The sequence below is a fragment of the Dipodomys spectabilis genome, unplaced genomic scaffold, assembly GCF_019054845.1.
Source record: "Dipodomys spectabilis isolate Male_0828 unplaced genomic scaffold, ASM1905484v1 ptg000335l, whole genome shotgun sequence".
Lineage (NCBI taxonomy): Eukaryota > Metazoa > Chordata > Mammalia > Rodentia > Heteromyidae > Dipodomys > Dipodomys spectabilis.
This window is the reverse complement of record NW_024871012.1, coordinates 847,491-868,200: the sequence shown is the minus strand read 5'-3', so window position 1 is coordinate 868,200 and position 20,710 is coordinate 847,491. Positions and strand designations below refer to the sequence as shown.

Sequence of the window (20,710 nt, the reverse complement as noted above, 5' to 3'; positions counted from 1 at the left end):
AGGTATTTATGACTTTTCCTTTAAATATTAAACAAACAAGAGGCATGCAAATGTCACCTACTATTTTCTTATCATAGGACTCTCCACTGCTATAGGTTGTGGCCAGCGTAGATGAGCATTCTTCTAGGTACCAAGGTTTCTTTCCACTTTCTGCTGTGCTGCTGATGGAGATGGTATAGATGCTGTTGGTGTAGCCGTCACAGGAGCAGTGGTCTTTGCTCCTCCCACCATTGCCAGATGCCCAGACAAACACCGAGCCAAGGCCTCTCCGCCCCTGTTCACAAAGAGAGAAGGTTAAATCATGGTGTGGAAAGACAGGGGGTCAGCGGCTCTAGATAAAGTCTAGATTGGAAACAGCAGGACAAGGGCTGTTAATGATTTCCATCTACAGGATGGGAATGCTAGATTTAAGCTGCTTTTTGTGAGGACAAATAGTAAACTAAAATAGGGCTCAAAAGCAGCAAAGAGTACAGCAATGATTGGTATTTACAAACTGGGCACGATTAAAACACTTTATATGAAGTGGATTGAATTCTCCCAACTTCTCCGTGAGATTAGTACAATTTTGGCCCCATTGTGCAAATGTGGAACTGAGGTACTGAAGTTTACCCATGTTCCTTTCTTTTTTTCTTTTTGGTCAGTCATGGGGCTTGAACTCAAGTCCTAAGCGCTGTCCCTGAGCATTTTACTCTACCACTTTGACCCATAGTGACATTTCCAGTTTGCTGGTAGTTAACTGGAGATAAGAATCTCATGAACTTTCCTTCCTGGGCTGGCTTCAAACTGCAATCCTCAGAACTCAGCCTCCTGAGTATGTAGAAATATAGGTGTGAGCCATCATAACCTGGCTTACCTCATGTTCTTAAGGTGATACAGTTGTTCTGGAGGAGGAAAAATTTGAATCCAGGCAGCTAAACCCTAGAGTTGGAATGTTATTAGTTGTAATCTTCAGCATCATAAAATGCTATTTTAAATCTAGCTATTTACCATAAAGTATGGGTTTTTATCACTCCAAGTTCACATCTGAGGTGTATGTTATATATCTATGCTGAATCCTACTGTCAATAAGCCATAGGAGCAAGTTCTATGGAAATACACACAGAGACTATGTCTCTCCCATGTATTGTACAGACCCCAGTTACTAAGGACTGTTGATGACTCAACTATAAAAAAAACAGAATCCCAAGATCATGTAGGCTTGGGAAATACATGTTAAAAAAATTCTTTACTGCAAAACTTCATAAGGTCTTTAATAAGTGAATGCTCATTACAAAACTTAGGAGTGGGGTATTATCTACTGTAATTTACAAATACGCGAGTTCATAAATTACTTTCTTCAACCAGATTCATTCAGTTTTTCTTATAAGGCTAAGAGATAGAGTCACATCCTTGATACCCACACATGGTAGTTTCAAGTCCCAACTAAGTAATAAATAGAAGCCAAGAAGAACACAGAAGCAATAAACATTTATATGGTTGCATACAATACTTTCAGGAGAAAATGTAGAAATAAGCCAAAATGAAGAGCATTTGTAGATTCATGCCTAAGAATTTGTTTATTTTGAAGCTAGAAGGCACATTGGAGAACATCTAGACTAAGCCCAATATTTTCTAGTTAGAATGTGAGGCGCAAAGTCATACTGCTGGTATAGCTGAGACTCTTTCTTCCTCGATGGGAGGAAGTGTTTGAAATGTTGTCTTAGACCTTCTAGAAGAAGAGCTAAAGAAAAAGAGCAGGTAACAAAACCCCTATAGTATCCAGGATTAGACTCTTCCTGAACTTGCATCCTTAGAGATTGAATAGTTAGCACATGATTTGACTAAAATGAACAAAGATTTCTTGGAAAAATGCAATATGACCATAAAAGAAAAGGAGAAGTCATATAGAAAGAGACAGAGACAGACAGATGAGCTTCTAGTTGCTGTTGTTGCTAGATGACAGTTAAGCTGGGCTCCCCATGCTTCCCTCTCCTAAGACAGTATGCATGTAACTTCGAGTTACAGTCTCACTTTGGTGTGAGCTATCATTGTGTGCCTTATATCCAGACCTCAGAGAACAACATAGCTTGAGAACAGCGATACTCTGATTCCCTCAGCAGTATGCTTCCTCTTGCAGACACTTGTGGGGCTTTGTTGCTATCTAAAAGCAAAGTCACATGGGCTCTATCTAGACAGGACAGCAGAACCTAGCAGACGATGGCACCTAGTTTAACCAGCACCATTTGAGAGAATTAAGAACCAGAAAGCAATAAAAAAAAGTTCATAAGTGCACAATCTTATTTGGTTATCGGTATAAATCTGTGACTGTATGTTCATATTTAAATTCTTATTAAAATATTATAAAATTGTTTTATTTCAATATGCAATAAGAAAATATTCATAAAGTACTATTATGTTAATGGTATGTCTACAAATGGATATAACAAGATACAGGATGGGTTTAAGAAAAAGATGCTATTTGTGTGTGTATGAGACGGTGACTCTGTGTGTGTGTGTGTGTGTGTGTGTGTGTGTGACTGTGTGTGTGTGACTGTGTGTGAACGTGTATATTCATGCAGAAGTCCATATGCTAAAAATTATCATGAGCCTGCCTTTTTCTTTTTTCCATGGTTGGTCATGGGACTTGAATTCTGGGCTTGGGCACTGTCCCTCAGCTCTTCAGCTCAAGGCTAGCACTCTACCACTTGAGCCACAGCGCCACTTTTGGCTTTTTCTGTTTATGTAGTGCTGAGGAATCAAACTGAGGGCCTCAATCATGCAAGGTAAGCATGGAGCCACCTTCACAGCCCCTATCTTTTTTTATTTTGGTTGGTTAGGGCCTGGGCATTGTCGCTGAGCTTGTTTTCCTCAAGGCTAGTGCTCTACCATATAAGCTAAGTGCTACTTCTGGCTTTTTCTGAGTAGTTTACTGGAGATGAGAGTCCCACAGCTTTATCTGCCTAGGCTAGCTTGGAACCATGATCCTCAGAGTAGTTAGAATGACAGGCATGAGCCACCAGCACGGAGTGTGTGAGCCTATCTTACAGGGATACTGTGTCTTATCAGTTTGCCAAGATTAAAACTTTTATTTTGAATTTTATACCAAGTTTACAGGATTTCAAATTATGTTTATAGATAGCCAATCACTAATTCCTCTCTTAAGACAGGAAACACAGGGGCACTTCTGAAGAGATAAATGTTCAGTGATGATCAACATGGGTTTCAGCCACAGAAGGACTAGAACCTCTCTCTGTGCTAAGCCCTGTCCAACCATGATTCTGCAGGGTCCCAGTTTGTATCATCATTATTTTATACATGAGCAAATGTGTCTCTGAAATGCCCGCAATATCAGAGCCAGAAATTGAACAAGTATCTCACAACAGAGTTCTTTGGGGGTAAAACAAGGACCTTGTATCAGCCAACGCTCCACAGAGGTGTAACAACATTCCCACGGTCCACTGGCTAGGCTGAAAGACCTTCTATGAGAAAATAATGCACAGTAGCTCGGTTGAAAAATGTCCCTTTCTGAGCGGATACTATCCCTGTTTTAAATGGATACTTTGGGGGAATTATTTTATAAATGAGCATGGAAACCTCAAAGGACAGTGTGGGCACATTAACCATCCCCAAGTCTGAAGAGATTTCAGGAGAAGGAGGCACTGGGACTGGAGACCAAGGGTTTTTACGACTTGGTCACAGGCCCCAGGCCAACTGCAGGGAGACTAAGACTCCACCCCTTTGGCCTCTTAAGCCTGTTTCTAGCCAGAAGCCAGAGGACCTGGGGGTCCATAGACAGACTATGGAGATCAGCACTCTGAGTATGGAGCTTGCAGTGAGCAGGGAAGCAGAGATCAGGAGAAATATTTAGCATATTCCCCAATAGAGCCCCCCTTCCCCACCCCGCAATTCCTATGTGAAAAGCTCTGATCACTCAGTATGGCTGTGTTGCTAGATAAGGCCTTGAATGAGGCACCTCAAATTAAGTGAATTCATGAGCGTAGGGCTTGATAGGACTGGATTTCCAAAAAATAATGGGAAGACTCATCAGTGATTGGTTTACTCACATTCCTTCTCTCCATTCTCCACTCTGACCCCTAAGAATGAGGTCATGGAGGCCATGTGAAAAAGTAGCTATCTACATGTCAGCTCAGCTCTACTGCTACTTTGACCTTGGAATGAGAGAAATCAGTTTCTTTTGCTTAATCCTCCCAGTCTGAGTTAGTCTATAAGACAGTCCCAGCTGACAAACACAAGGAGAAAAGAGGAGATACACCATGACCTGACCTCATGAGGGCTGAAGACTACAGGGACACCATCATTATCCTATCTACAAGTAAATCTGACATCCATGCCCCTGTGTGGTTTATGACCAAAATCTCAAAAGTAAATGGACTGAATTTGTGAGTTGGGAAAAAAAAAAAACACAAAAACAGCTGCTAAAGATCTATAGGGTTCACACAAAACAATTAGCAATGCACAGGGGGTTTGAGTAGTACAAAATACCCAGCAACCAAAACATATTTAACTTAAAAGAAAACCTGGACATTTCTCCAAAATGCTGAGTAATCTGAGAATTAAAACTGTACCGAGTATTATGAAGAAAAAGGCTCTGGAGGCATATATTTTTCCAGAAATATAGGAAATAATGATATTTTCTGGGTTGAAATAATATGACTACAATTGGTTAAGTATTGTCTGGTATGGAAAAAAAAGCTTCACTTAATTGAGTGCCAACTTTAAAATTAATAACTAAAGGCAAAATATATTAAGAAATCCATGCCAGATCCTTTCACATAAACCCCAAGTAGTCTTTTTCATTGATCCTCTAAATGTACACGTGTTGTATTTTTAATATACGGCTTACAAAAATCAATTTATATGACCCATAAGCATTGTTATTAAAAGATAAAAAGAAACTGGTTTTTCCTACGGCTGTGGATGTCAGAAAAGGCCACTTTGTATTGGTTTACTAATTAAATCATGCACCCCAAGACAGGTTTGTGAGCTTAAGATTAGAATGGTGGAATTAAACCATTTTTTGTTGTTAAAATAGTGTGAACATTTTTTTAGCCAGTAGACTTAAGTTTGAAATTGTATTACTTTATTTTTTAACAATGCTTAGTAAGTTGTCTTAAAGGGTTATGAATAAAATGATGGAGCATTCTTGTAATACAAAAAGCAGGCAGAATGGCCCGGCACCAGTGGCTCTCGCCTGTAATTTTAGCTACTCAGGAGGCGGAGATCTGAGGATCATGGTTCAAAGCCAGCCCAGGCAGAAGAGTCTATGAGATTCTTATCTACAATAAACTACTCAGAAAAAGCCATGTAGTGCTGTGACCCAAGTGGTAGCGTGCTAACCGTGATTACAAAGAGGTTCAAGGACAGTGTCCATGCCCTGAGTTCAAGTTCCAGAATGGGGAGGGGGGGGGGGGAAGGAAGCAGAAAAATGGTATGAATTCTATTATGGTAATTAAGAGCAACACCCACAGTGTAGATGTTATGTGTATTTTTAAAGATCAAGAATCTAAGATACATTAAATAATATGCCCATATCATTTAACCAGAACATGGTATAAACAGGAAGTCGGGATTTCAAGTATGGATCAGACCATATGTGTGTGATAAAAAGAGATGATAGTTTAGAAAGGAATATTTATCTATAAAATCTCACTGAATTCCCGTGCTGCTCCTCTCCCCATTTTCTTTTTTGTCTGAGATATCATCCTTCAGGGTATCCTTCAGGGTATCATGGTTGTTCTATTCTCCATAGTGCATGGATACAGAACTCCCAGAGATAAATGGAGGAGGCTGAGAAGAGTAGGTTGGTAGCTGACCTGGTAGCTGAGAGAGGAAGACAGAATTGTTCATCTTCCTAAAGCTCAAGGACATTCTGACTAGCATTTCCAAACTAAATCTCATTCTTCCACAAAGCTGGGTTCATTAAAAGTAATAGATGTGGTTGGCCTAGAAATAAACATATAGGCCATCCCCCCAACACAAAACAAAAGCATCTTTAGAAATTACCTTAGCATTCATATGAGTTGTTTGATTCACAATCCTAAAATATATTGCTATTTGAAGCAATTTTAGAAATCTTTTCAATCATTGTAATCCAGAGGAAAAATGATAAATAGGAACCAGAAATGAGACCAGAAAAAGACAAGTCTGCAATGGAACACAGATGAGGAACAAGTAGCCACCCACACTGCTGCCAGTGGTGTGGAGCCTAACTCGACTAACTTGGTTGAGAAAGCTCTTGGTGCATGCTCACAGAGAACCAAGTCACTGTATACATGCGGCGAACCATCTGTGGCCTAACAGATTACTAAACCTTTTTTAAAATGGAATTTTATCATTGTTATTAAGGCGTTGTACAGCAGGGTTACTGTTTCATAAGTCGGTAATGGGTACATTTGTTTTTGGGGGAATGTCACCCCTTCCTTCGCTGTCCCTCAGTTTCTTCCTTCTGTCCCTGCCCACAAGTTGCGTAGCTCATTTTCCACATAGTGTTTACTGAGTACCATGCCTGCATTTGTTCACCCTTCCGGTCTCCATTTCTCTCCCCTACCTGATCCCCCACAAGATAGAAAAAAAGAACAAAAAAAAAACCCAGACCAACCGTAGAACCACCAGCCGTAACAAGATGACTAAATCTTATTTGTTTCTGTAGTCAGTTCATCTGAGTAAGATGAGACATGGAAATTAATTATCTGAAACTGAATTAGACCCAGGCAATAAAAGAAGCAACCCTTTCTGCCTTTCCAAGGGACATGAATGACATAGGCAGGAGATGTTTTTAAGCAAGGATCTGTTCTATGGGGGTGAGAAACCTGGAGGAAACATGGTACTCATGCCAGGAATCATCCTATAACAAGCTACCAAGTTTCTGAGGCTACCAAATTGTCACCCAGAAAATGAGTATGTGCGACGCTTGTTTTCCATGATCTACTGTGCAAGCAGCACCGCCCGTGTGAGGAGGTTACAGGCTCCATGGAATTCTGCTTCTAGTTCCAGGATTTTTTATACTGTGCACTGAGAACAATTAAGGTAAGCAGAGGAGCAACTTTTTACACTTAAAAACCACACTGTCTTTTGAGCTGGCTTGCAGTAATTCTAAGGAAGTAAGGTTATTAGCTAAGTTATGCAACTGAAGGACATTATATTGAGCAAGACAAAAGACAAGCTCAAAAAACAAAGTATTGTACATTTACGCTCATAGGAGAAAACTAGACCTAAAAACCCTACATATTGCTGAGGGAGGAGACTAGGAGGAAGTAAAGGGTGTACTTATAACCTGACTTATGAAATGGTAGCCCCTCTGTACAATGCCTTAATGATTTATTTAAAAATTATTTTTAAAGTCATACAGATTTGGACAGTACATTGGACATGCACTTGTGTGTACATATGTGAATACCAGTACGTGGATGGAAGCCGAACTCAGTGTAGAGATGCTTGAAACATTCAGACTTGACCAACAAAATGCAATCTATAAGAATATCTTCATTATTCTCATTCTATGCTACTTGGCCTGAAAGGATGGTGGATGAAAAAGATTTAATATACACACCTACTTCTGGGGAAGGGGGGCAGACAGGAGGACCATTGGAAGTGGAACAAAAGCTTTTGTGATCACTAACTTAAATTTCTATATTTTGCCACTTCACTCTGTCTGCCCCCTGCCCAGAAATCTTTCTTTTCAACCCTACAACAACTTATTCTGTATTGTAATTTTCTGTACATACCATTGGCTAGTAAGCCAGGCATTATGAAGTAATTTATAATGTTCTTTTGACATTCTAATAATGCACTGAAAATAATAGATGCAGTTATAAGCAACCATATTTAATTTTATATAACCATACACAAATGAAAATCCATTTTATATGCTTTCCAAGCATACCAAATGCAAATGAAGTTGGCTTCACTTTTAAAGGAATAGAGAATCCAATGATAATTATGAAATCACTTGCTTGACAACTGTTACGAGAATTTCCAATAAAATGAAAATTTCTTGCCAGGCACCGGTGCCTCATGCCTGTAATCTTAGCTAGACAGGAAGTTGAAATCTGAGGACTGAGGTTCAAAGCCAGCCCAAGCAGACATGTTTGGGAGATTCTGAACTCCAATTAATCAGACAAAAGCCAGAACGGAAATGAGGCTCAAGTGGTAGATGACCAGATTTGAGGGGGAAAGCCCAGCAAGAGCATGAGTTCCTGAGTTCAAACCCCAGAACTAGAATAATGACAACAAAAGACAATTCCTCTGTATATTTCCCATTTAAATTGGCTTAACTAAGAATGTCCAATTTTCAAGTGGCATGTGCAACATCCATGAATGAACAGCATATTGTACTAGAGTCATTCTTGGAGATTGCGAGATACCTGATCAAAACTAGCTGAAAGGAGGTATACTGAACCCCTACACTGTCCATCACCTTTGTAATAGCAATGGAAATAGTTTAATCAAAATGAAGATTCATTGTACTCATGAACGGACAGGTTGAAATGAAATCTCCTTGTACACCTATTTAAAGATGATGATGATCATGATAATGGTGATGATGATGATGATGATGAAGTAATCAGTACTGTAAATACAAGATGTCTTACTCACTAATCTCAAGTTCCTCAGAAGCTAGCTACTTTTAGTTTTGTAGTGTGAAAAGAGGTGCTTAAAATATTGATTGATTAAAGCCTTAGTAGAAACAATTCTGCTTTCATAGATGTCTTTTCCTCATAATAGTTGACACGGAGGGCTTTCACCCTTACACTTTTAACTTGCATCCCCCCTTCCCGCTCCCCTCCAATCTTTCCCTTTCCCTTTCCCTGCCAGTTCTTCCCCTCCCTTCCCCTTTCCCTTCCTGCCTCTTCTTTTGCTGGTTCTTGGGAAGAGATGTCTCCGTTCACTTTATTTTTCAGTTTACTTTCACCTAGACCAGCCCCAGGCCATCATCCTCCCCTGGCCACTTCCCAGCAGTAGGAGTTATAGGTATCATCTCCCTTATGTGGTCCTTTAACATGGCTTTTTACACATTGTCACAAGAGTACATGAGGGCACGGCGTTAGCTTATGGCAGTGTAATAACAGAGTGTATTTCTTTCCTTTCAGTTATTTTTACAGTATAACTAGAAAAAAATAATCCGTCTTTCATAAGGACAGAAGAGTAGCTGGGTGCTGGTGGCTCATGCCCATAATCCTAGCTAGTTAGGAGGCTGAGGTATAAGGATCAGGTTCACAGCTATCCCAGGTAGAAAAATCTGTAACACTCTTACCACAAATCAAACACCAAAGAAGTCAGAAGGAGAGAGGTAGCTCAAAGTGATAGAGCTCTAGCCTTGAGCAAAAAAGTTCAGGGACAAGGCACAGGTCCTGAGTTCAAGCCCCATACCCAGTACCTCATGCCTCTTCCAAAATAGTAGAATCGCTATAATCAAAAATCATGTGTGCTTACTAATAGAAGTAAATATACATGCTTCTGCTCAATAATTTTACTTCTATTAATCTTCAGGTATTCCGTATATCCAGGAACTTCACATAAAAATTTGAAGTTAAACAATGACTTATGAATATTAGCGGATATCTAGGAGATCAATTTCAAGAAATTTTAAATTTCATCGAAGGAGAACTGAGAAAATCCAATCAGAGAAAAACAGAGAAAGTGAACTTCCAGATCCAATCAGAAGTGGAGCTGGAACCAAAGCACACTTAGTCCTTTCTCATCCAATTACCTAGCATTAACACTGGTGCTACAAACCTGCTTTCACTGTATTTGATGTTGTTATAATTTGTGGAGGGGAAGTGCAAAAACAAATCGTTTAACTAGGGATACAGGCGGACCCATTGCAACAACGAGATGTACAAGTCGTTATGTGGAAAAACGAACTTTACAACTTTGGTGGCGGGGGGAGGATAGGGTGAGGGGGAGGTGGGGGGAGTATAGGAAGGGATGGGAAGAGAAAACAAAGAGGAGGCAACAATGCTTGATAAGAAATGTACTCGTTATCTTGCCCATGTAATTGTAACTCCTCTGTATGGTATTCACACAATAATAATAATAATAAACTACATAATGTATTTCAGGTAAAAATAGTTGCTTAACAATTGTGGATTAAACAAATCAACTTCCCTTTCTTCTTTCATATTTATAAAATTAAGAATTCAAAAAAAATTGCCTGCTTATACTACCCTATCTCTGGCCCATGCATATACTGGTCAGTCCAGTTTTTTGGTTTGTTTTGTTTTAGACTTTACCCTCCCTTGACACAGAATTCTCCGCAATTCTCCAGGAGCCTCACAAAACTATAAGCAAGTATTTTCATGATAAAGGTATGATAAATGTCCAGGAGGCAGTAGCTCATGCTTTTAATCCTGGCTGAAATTTGAGGATTGTGAATCGAGGCTAGAAAAGTCCATCATATTATCTCCAATTAACAGCAAAAGCACTGGAAGCTGAGCTGTGGTTCAATTGGTAGAGAGGCATCCTTGGGGCAAAGGACAGCTGTGACTCTGAGTTCAAAAATTACTACCCATAAGAAACAAAACAAGCCAGAAATAGTGCTGTGGGTAAAAAAGGTAGAGTACTAATCTTAAGCACAAAAGGTCAAGGACAGCACCCAGACCCTGAAGTTAAGCCCTAGGTCTGGCACAAAAATGAATAAACAAGTACACTTTAAAAAGACCCAGTGAGGGGTGAGGATGTTGAAAAGGGTATCACTGATCAAGACACACTGTATCCATCAACTGCTTTGTAAACCTACTTAAAGGTAATGAAACAATATTCAAAAGTGAATGAAAATAAAAAAAAATTCAAGTCCAGGTTATTATTTTCTTGTGGTAACTGCCTTAAGCCCGGTGCACGTTGCTCTATCCGGTGTTCAGATGAAAATATAATAAAGGGTAAGAGAAGCAAGCAGACCGGGGCCCTCCCTTTCTCATTCCAACAACAACAAAATACACACATGTCATATGTTCTGTAAAATAAACACAGTCAATAAGTTATAGCACCAACACATCTGTTTTGGGTCGTCAGCCATCCAGCATTCCCTTTTATTTATTTATTTGTCAAATCTGCCAAAAATGTCTGCATTTTGGATCATCCCAGATCAAAGGCTGGATGGCAGACAGCCTTCTGGGGAGCCAGGTTTAGGAAATTGAGAGGGCCACTTCCAATGGTAATATGAAGTACCGATGTTGAGTACCAAATGCCCTGAAATATACTATCACTTTTCAATTTACAGGGAGGGAGTGATTTTTAAAAATTCCTTTCTTAGAGACTACCAACATTTATTATCAACCAGGGCAGGAGAGGAATTTACTGTAAATGTTTGGAAAGGCACTTACTTGGAAAGGAGAAGAGAGGGATATGCCAGTAATGGTGAAGTTTATATTCTTCTCTAAGTTAGTTTTAGATTATGGAATTGTCATTATGAACCAATTCCAACTTCAGGCTCAGTTCTGAAGGGGAAAGCAAGTTACCCTTCTATTAGCCCCACAAGGGGCTTGAGTGATATCAGAGGCCTCTAATACATAAACCTTACATGGAGCAGTTCATAACATTTCTGAAAGAGAAACTTAACTCAGTACATTTTCACCCATAAACACAATCCTGTCATAAGTGAAGACAAGCTACACTTTTAGAAACAATACAACTGGTATTAGGTTCATGTATTTCTCAACATCACCATGGAAAATGGTTCTGGTGCTTTTCCTTTGGTTGCTGTAATGGCTTCATAAGTTGAGTAAATGGAAGTAATGGCAACTTAGTCACGTCAATCAGCTAGATATGGCTGAACTGCATGAGGCTAATATTCCCCATAATATCCCAAAGCAATTGCCTGGATGCTAAATTTCTGGAATTCAGAGGTGAGCAAGCTCTTCATTATTGACTAGGCATGGGCGGATCTATCTGACCTGAAAACTGTGACCTGGCAAGGAGCTCAGGTTTCAGAGACCTGATGTGGGATCATGGTTGTGATCATTTGGACCACAGTACTCTCTTTGCTAGGACTCAGCTAACAAATACATGAGCGGATGTTCCTAGGAGTCTGGTTTCTATGCCTAGTTCAATAAGCCATCTGGCTATAATCACAATAATGCGTAGAATCCTAAATAATGTTTAGAATGTGCAAAATACATAATGTTTGAAATCCTACGTTAGATTGCATTCATCAAACATGATGAATATAGGCCCAGACAAAGAGCACTAAAATCTGTGATAGAAGTCATCTACATTCTCTTCGATGACATCAGGTTAGTACAAGTTGTCCATGTTTATTACACAGTTGCCTTTATTTTCTGATGATTACTATATTATCCTGCAGACGGTAGCTATCGCTCCATCTATTCCTCCCATCAGCTGTGTCAAAACGATATTTTCAACTCGACTAGAATTACCAAAACGAGGAATCACAACAGCCTTAACCTGATTGGCTCCTTGCATACTTTTTAAGATTCTACTCAAAGGGACAGCCATACCACAGCAGAACAACTATGGAATTCACTTTCCTCTCATCTAGTCCAGTAGTCACTATTAACAGGAAAACAAATGAAAAGAAAAGAGGTCAGCTATTGATACCTTGATAATTCAGGAGGAGGACTGTGCAACAATGGGATTTGCCAAAGTTAATTTAACTATGCACAGAATTACTAATATATCTCTAGGCTAAAACTAAAAAAGAGGTAGCAATAAATATCTCAAATTTTCACCTAGGCAAGGCTACCATAAATTGTGCTGTTTCCCATAAAAATGAACCATAACTCACATTAATACAGCAATCAAAATCGAACTTGGTTGTGGTTATTTCAAAATTTGACACTACCAATATATTTATGAAAGTCACATTGTTTCTCTGTTTCCAAAATACATGGGTATTATATTGTATACATTTGGCAAATTAATCCTTAACTCCCCTAAAGTTCTAAATAGTTACAGGAGGATGTAGTTAAACCCTGAGAAAGGATTTTGTTTTTAAGAGCACAAAGCTTTAGTTAAATTGAATTCTAATTAAGCGGAACCAATTTTAAATAAGCTCCCTTGTTTATTATTGCCTACCTCTATATCATTTCAAAGTTTAACAACACACACTACCTAATTTAACAGCAATTGTCATTTATTAAATGCAAACTTGTACCAATCTTGCTACAGCTGGATGTCTATCAGATAAAAACATGTCCCTCCCAGGTGGAGGCAGTTAATTTTATTATGATTATTGTTACTGTTTTTAATTATACAAGCTCATTATGCCCCATCTATCTTCTCTTCCTCAACATATGCCTTCTATTTAACAGTGGAAATGTGTGTGTGTGTGTGTGTGTGTGTGTGTGTGTATAATAGATCATGTGTGAGTAAAGAACAACCTTCCAAATCTAGAAAGTAAGCTACATACCCAATCAGCTCTAAAAATGTGTTGAATTCAAAAGCTGATCTCTGCTGGTAAGGAAAAGTAATAATCAGGGCTATCATAAAATCCTCAAGAACCAGAAATATGCAATTGGTGCCCATGAAATACCATGGTTTCCATCCTGACGCAGTGAGATTGAAATGACAGCCACCATTCCAATAAATAAAGAGATTGATGGCTAGATTTCACTCATTCTTTTTTACTCATCCTTGACATTGGCTCTTTTCCTTTATGAATTCCTTAATGCTTTCGTTGACATTTCCAAGGCCAAACAAAGAAAACAAACAAATGATCTGGACTTGAAACTTCACATTTTCACCAAATGATAAAGCAAACAAACACTCTATGATCTATGTTCTTAAAACATCCATACTGAGCTACTTCAGTTTGCCAAGGAAGCACCAAGACAAATGCCAAAGAAGTGCTGGGCAAATAATGGGTATTTACAAAAGATTCCTTGAGGAAAATAATAGACTTTCCTCATCACAGACAAGATTCAATTTCAAGTTTCTTTCTCTCTTGCAAAGAATGTTATTGACTACGCTTACAGGAAATTATGAAATGCTGTCAATGACTTAGACACCTGCCGATGAATATCAACTGCAACAAGCCTTATTAAAGTTTAATAATCCAAATGGGACAGAAGGGTGGTTCCAAGGCAACTAGACTGTATTCCAGTTAAGTTTTGCTATTGTATGCTGTGCAGGCTGGCCTTACCAGAGTGGTAAAGCTAAAGAGCTTGGGGAATTGGCTCACATTTTATTTAGAACATTTTTTCATCATACCATAGCAAATCCCCTGTGACCAAAGCTGTGTGAATCATCATTTGCTGTCACCTAGCTAACTCCCTAGACTATTACAGCAATACTATCACCCAGATAAGTACCTGAATAATTACACCCACACTGACTGCCACCAAGCCAAGTACCTGTAAATGACAGGCTCACTGTCTGTTTGTTAAGTGCAAGCAGGAATAGATGGAGAAATAAGTCTATCTCTCAAAGAAAACCTGGGGCTCTGGCTTTCTTATTCTGCCTGCAAACCTCATCCACTTTTATCCAAAATGTTGTCAATGAACATACACTTGTTTATGACATCATTTTTCCATTTAGGACTGAGTGGGAAGATAAAGCCAAGACTGTCTGTGGAAGGAAACTTACCCAAGCAGCAGTGTCAAACCCTCATAATACTGAAGAGAATAATGCTAGTGAGAAGGATAAGGATGTTTGAATTGTCCGTTATAAAGATGACATGAACAATTTCTATTCTGTGGTCCCTGCAATGACTGTCAGAGAACCTAGGTACCCTTCTACAAAAGCCTAGAACATTCCTTGCCAGTCATGGTACATTTTGGTGAATGGTATAGGGGGAAAAAAGAGATTTTCACATAAAAATATATGCAATGAGGGAACAGAAGACATTGTATGAAAGGCAATGTGCTCATTCCCTGATTCGTGGAATTGTAATCCCTCTGTCTATCACCTCTATAATAACAATAAATTAATTTACAAATATACATGCAGGATTGAAAGGTAAGCATCATCTGGACGTTTGGGGAGCATTCACCTGAGCAAGTCTGCCAGAGAGCTGTCAGTGCTAATTGTGAGGATAATGAGATGGATTCAAGAGACTTGTAGCAAACAGGAGACACAAGATATTTCTTTGAGGACTAGGATGAAGAAGGGAAAGAGCTCAGGATTTAGAAAGGGCGAAGAGTTGAACACGGTACTGTACGAAGCAGAGAAAGACACAAACATTGGAGAAAATTAACCACTAAAATTGTTTCCAGTTCTACTGTTCAGATTGTGAAGGTCAAGCACGTTTAACTTAATTTTCAGCAAGTAGTTCAACATAACTTGAAATGAAATTCAATTTTAAAAGCCACAAAAATGAAAAAGGTAGCCAAGCAATAGTGGCTTATGCTTCTTGTTGTAGCTCCTGAGGAGGCTACAAACTGGAGGATCCTGGCTCAAAGCCAGCTTGGGCAGAAAAGTCTGAGCGATGCTATCTTAAAAGTAACCAGCAAAATACTGGACTGAAGGCGTGCCTCAAATGGTAGAGGGCAAGTCGAACAAGTGCAACACCCTCAGTTTGAATTCTAGTCAAGGTGAAATAAAACGGTGGAGTCATGAAAAGCAAAGCTTCAGTCTAAGTGAGCTGGGTCAGGTGCCAGTTAGGAGGCTGAAGTGAAGACGATGCGGTTTTAGGGCAACCTAGGCAAAAACATGAGCAGGTCCTCGATTTCAATCAATAAGCTAGAAATGTTGCTCTGTGCCTGTGCTCCCAGCTACCTCGAAGCTTTAGATAAATAAAGTCATGATCTATACTTTAAAAAGCAAAACAAGGAGCCAGGCTTCAGTAGCTTGTGCCTGAAACCCTAGCTGCTTAGGAGGATGAGATCTCAAGACCGCATTAGAAATCAGCCTGGGCAGGAGAAGCCCCGAGTCTCTTATCTCCAATAAACTCAACTAAAAACAAAACAAAAAACAAACCATCAGAAGAAACACAGAAGGGGAGCTATGGATCAAGTGGTAGAGCGCTCACCTTGAGAGTAAAAGCTCAGGGACAGGGCTCAAGGCCTGACTCAAGCACCACAAACAAAAAAGCTTTTGGACTTGTCACAGAAAGAGAGTGTGCTGAGGGACCTTGAGATTCTGAATTCAAACCAAGAGGAAGGAAGGAAGGAAGGAAGGAAGGAAGGAAGGAACGAACGAACGAACGAACGAACGAACGAAGAAAGGAAGGAAGGAAGGAAGGAAGGAAGGAAGGAAGGAAGGAAGGAAGGAGGGAGGAAGGGAGGGAGGGAGGGAGGGAAGGCATGCATGCATGCATACATGCAGGCAGGCAGGCAAGCAGGTCAGACTAGCACCATGGTGCAAACCCTGTAATCATAATCCAGCAATGCACAGGCTGATGCTGGAGAATCTCAAATTTGACAGCAGCCTGGGCTATATGTTGGTAATGGCCTAGAATAAAATGAACCCCCAAACATTACATAGGTAAAGAGAAGAACCCCCATTGTTGCAGGACTTCTCAGAGCCTTTTAAGTCTCTAAAGTTTCACAGAAAAGTTTCAACAGCAAATCCCATGATCAAGCTCCCTATTTTGTTTAAAATTGTAATATTGTAATGGCTTCTGCAATAAATTTTAGTGAAGATTTTCTTGGTATTGTCTCTCATTAGATCATTAGATCTAATGAATGATCTCATTAGATCATTCATTAGTAAAAATATCTCAAGATTATATAATTATAATCAAAATGATCATTTAGCAGTTACCATTTTGATTAAATTTGACATAAGTCAAAAACTTTAATGATACCTTATATGATTAATCATTATTTCATTTTTATTACCCTTGTCCATGTTCAAGGATGATGACAATTAAGACTCCCAAGAATTAGACACTTTAGATTGGCCCAAGAATGGATCTGAGTACTTTACAGGTATTAATTACATAAACCAATAAGAAAGTTATTAGCCATGAGCTCGGCTCTGTCAAGGAGAAACATATCCTTATTGAGGTTGGTTAAGTTGAATGAAGTAAGAAAATACATTTCTAAATCCGAAGGGCCGAGCAGACTCTGGGCCTTTTAAAGGCATGGCAATAATGTAGTAACAGAATGTCAAGTAAAAGCAATGCAAAGATGATTCTTGGGGAAATTAATTCAGTACGCACAGTGAATTTGCATGAAAATCACTCACACTTTCCTTCACTCATCCATTCTTTTCTCACTAAACACATCTTGAGTATTGGATACTGTGCTGGGAAATTGATATACAGTGGAACAACACATGCTGGATGTTTATGGAAGAGGCAATCAATAACAGAAGCAAATATAATAACCACAAGGATGGATAATACTTGTAAAGAATAGGTTCTGCAGGGCTGGAGTGTGTGTGCGTGTGTGTGTGTGTGTGTGTGTGTGTGTGCGCGCGCGCGCACATGTGCTTGTAGTGGTTGTAGTGGCTAGACAAAGCAACATGCAGGTTGTGTCGTTAGGTCAAGTGGGAGCGCTCAAGAAGTGCTGTGGTTGGCATGGAAAGTCACAGCGACCTTGCCAAGAGCAGCTTTAGTGGATTACCAGGGTGGGGTCCCAAGTAGAGGCTTCCAGAGATAATGAAAGAAGAGCTGGGGGAGGGCCAGGTTGGATAATGAACTCCAGAAATTTCATCCTAAAGGGAAGAAGGGGAATAAAACTGTAAGACAACACAGGGATTCTCCTCTCTTCCTTTTCAGGCAGATGGTTTATCTATAGATGGATGGAAACAGTGGAGTAGAAAATAACGTTTGATTGGAAAATAAGTCCTTGAGAGAAGCCTTTCATGGGGAAAGGAGGGATGGGACCCAGTGAACAAATGCAGAAGGTGGCCTCAGGTAGAAGAAAAGCGAATTCACCATAGTAACACACGTCAGGATCTGTTCTGTTCATTCCTGAGGGGAACGCAAGAATCAGATGTGTCCAATTAAATAGCTTCCATAACATGTAATGGAAATTACTAGATTTCTTTGAGCCCCACGTTCGGGTTTTGTAACCATTACTGGATTGCCAGTTATCCTATCTGTAAAACTGCAGAGAATGGAACCTGTCTTACAAACCTTGTGGAGTAGGATAATTGAGTCTTCAAATGGTTGAACACTTGTCTATAGTTAGAACAAGGCCCTCAGTTGAAGCCCTCATCAAAACCTTAATAATAATAAAAAGATTACAGTATAGATTAGCAGTTAATTATATGTGTTAGGACATGGAAGAGTGATTATCCTTTAACTGGCCAAAATGTTAAGTGAAGTTCCTGTGATTACCATTAGTATTAACATCAGCATTAACTGTATGTAGCCCTAAACATTTACTCTAATACTTGCAGGTACTTTGTTAAATAGCTTCTTAGCATCAAATAAAATGCAGTCTTGGAGAAAAAGAGCAAGTTGTCAACTATGATATGGTTTGTTTAACATAGTTTCTCAAATGCTATTTTGGTACATTAATTCTAAAGGGGCTATAAATTGAATCAATTCTGATTTTGCTCAAGTCTTTGAAAGCAGTTACATCCTATTGCTTATTTCAGAGCAAACAAAAGGGACCATTTTGAAATTCAATACTTGCTGTAGTTTTTTGATCAGCAAGCAGAAGAAAGAAATCCAATCAATACGTGGACTCCCTGAGCAAAATATATTTCTTTCCTCTGTGGAAACCTATCTTGCTACTTAGACTTCTCTCTATGGCTGCCTGATTTGGTCTGTGGTCTGATCATGGCTGCTACCCTTGCTAAACGTTCTTCAGGAAGCATTCACCCCATGTCTGTGACCATATCATAGGACTGTCTGCAAGCAGACAGTCTGTGTCCTTCCTTGTTTCCCCTGGGGACTGATTAGGCTCACCTATTGGCCTTTGGCCTGCAGCTCTCTTTCTAGTTGCATGTTCTCAATTCCTGAATGAGTATTCTGTTCTGGGAATTCACCCAAGTCTTGCCTACAGTTCTTTGCTTCCCCAGCTCTTCGGATGACTGGCTGATCATTTATATCTCTGTTCAAATAAGGCCTCCTAAACGCTTACCTTCCCAGCTGGAGCCTTTCTGCCCCCCCCCCCCAATCTACTCGATTCTATTTCATTCACTAAACTAACTGCAGCTGAAACAGTTTATGGTAGTCCAATTTTTGCCGGGTGGCTCTTTTTGATAGAGCATATAGGGATGTTTGTGGATTACAGATGCTAGAAGTCTTCACCCCTTTATTACAATACATAAAAAGTGGGCACTTGTTATATTTAATAGGATGAATCACTAATTCCAATCCTGGACTTTTTGTAGATGGCATAGGTAACACATCAACAGAGCAGCATGGCTTCTGGCTGGCCATGGGGTCAGGAAGCAGAAGGCATTACTTACTAGCCATTTATTCTTCTATTTTCTCCCCCAGTGTTGTTTTGAGGTACTGGAGTTTGAATTCAGCACTAGTCAAGTGCTCTACCATTACTGGTAGAAAGCCACAAGAAAAAACTTATTGTCCATTTATTATTTTTCTGATATAACATTGATTCCTTTCCATACTGTATCTCATTTAATGCTCATAATGTTGCTGTGAACATATACTACGATACTCAATTTTAGATGAGATGTACAGGAGTAGAATATTTCATCCATGTAACATCACAGAAAAGTAAATGATACTGGACTTGACTTTACACTAACTGCAAAGTGTCTGTGTGGTTAACACATGCAATACTGATCTCCTTTCAAAATGACTGATATTGCATTTCCATATTTAGATGTATAATTGTTATTGTTGGAGTTAGAAAAATGTGTTTTTTTCTTTTCTGTGCCATCCTTGAACTTGGACTCAGGACCTGCGTGCTGTCCTTGAGCACTTTTTTCCAAGGCTAGTTCTGTACCACTTGTACCACTTGAGCCACAACTTCACTTGCAGCATTTTTTTTAGTAGTTTATTAGAGATAAGAGTTTTCAAGACTTTTCTACTCAGGCTGGCTTCAAACCTTGGTCCTCAGAGATAAGCCTCCTGAGCACGTAGGATTAAAGGTGTTCCTTTTAAGAGTTCATTTCTTTTGTTGGTACTTAGACTCTAAAAGTGTAGGATTCATTTATAAACAAAATTCACATCTGCTCTTCAAATAAATGCTAAGGAAATTTGGTATCTATTGTTTGGCTGCTTATGGTACTGGGGATTAAATGCAAACTTGCTTATGTTAAGCACATGGTACTGAATTGTAGTCTATACCACAATTTTGAGATTGAAAAAACAAACAAGTTTTGCCCTTGTGAGTGTCTCTGGAAGGCTATCCAAGGGTTACTGTTATGTGAAAACAGCATTATGTCAAGGTACGATATGCAGCTGGCATAGTCAGTATCTAAGAGTATGGGAATATTATCTAGTTAAGTTGGAAATCTAATTAATAGCTTCAACTCCATACGTTTTATTTTGTGTGAGTGTGTTTGATCTTGTACAATACATACACATGCTGTTTTTTGGGGGGTGGGGAGCGGGGTCCGGTCATGGGTCCTGAACTCTGGGCCTGGGCGCTGTCCCTCAGCTCCTCAGCTCAAGGCTAGCGCTCTACCACTTGAGCCACAGCACCACTTCCGGCTTTTTTCTTTTTGCTTATGTGGTGCTGAGGAATCGAACCCAGGACCTCAGGCATGCAAGGCAAGCACTCTACCACTGAGCCACCTTCCCAGCCCCCACATTCTTTTTTATAAGTAATAAGGAATGTCATATTTCACATCATTTACTTCTGACTATAATCTGTGTTTTGGTCATCTCACATGACCTGATTTCTAAAACTCACCTGCTTTTTTGCCCTTTACTTGCAAACAA

General features: G+C 39.5%; 1 protein-coding gene across 3 annotated transcripts in view; it reads right to left on the bottom strand.

Annotated features, from left to right (window-relative positions):
- The window catches only part of Pcsk5 (proprotein convertase subtilisin/kexin type 5), a 293,974-nt gene that overhangs the window by 117,017 nt on the left and 156,247 nt on the right, over positions 1-20,710 (bottom strand). For all 3 annotated transcript variants that reach the window (XM_042665577.1, XM_042665579.1, XM_042665578.1), the window contains one exon: positions 62-274. In XM_042665577.1, coding sequence (XP_042521511.1) covers positions 62-274 — 213 coding nt within the window. The remainder of the gene's footprint in view (positions 1-61; positions 275-20,710) is intronic.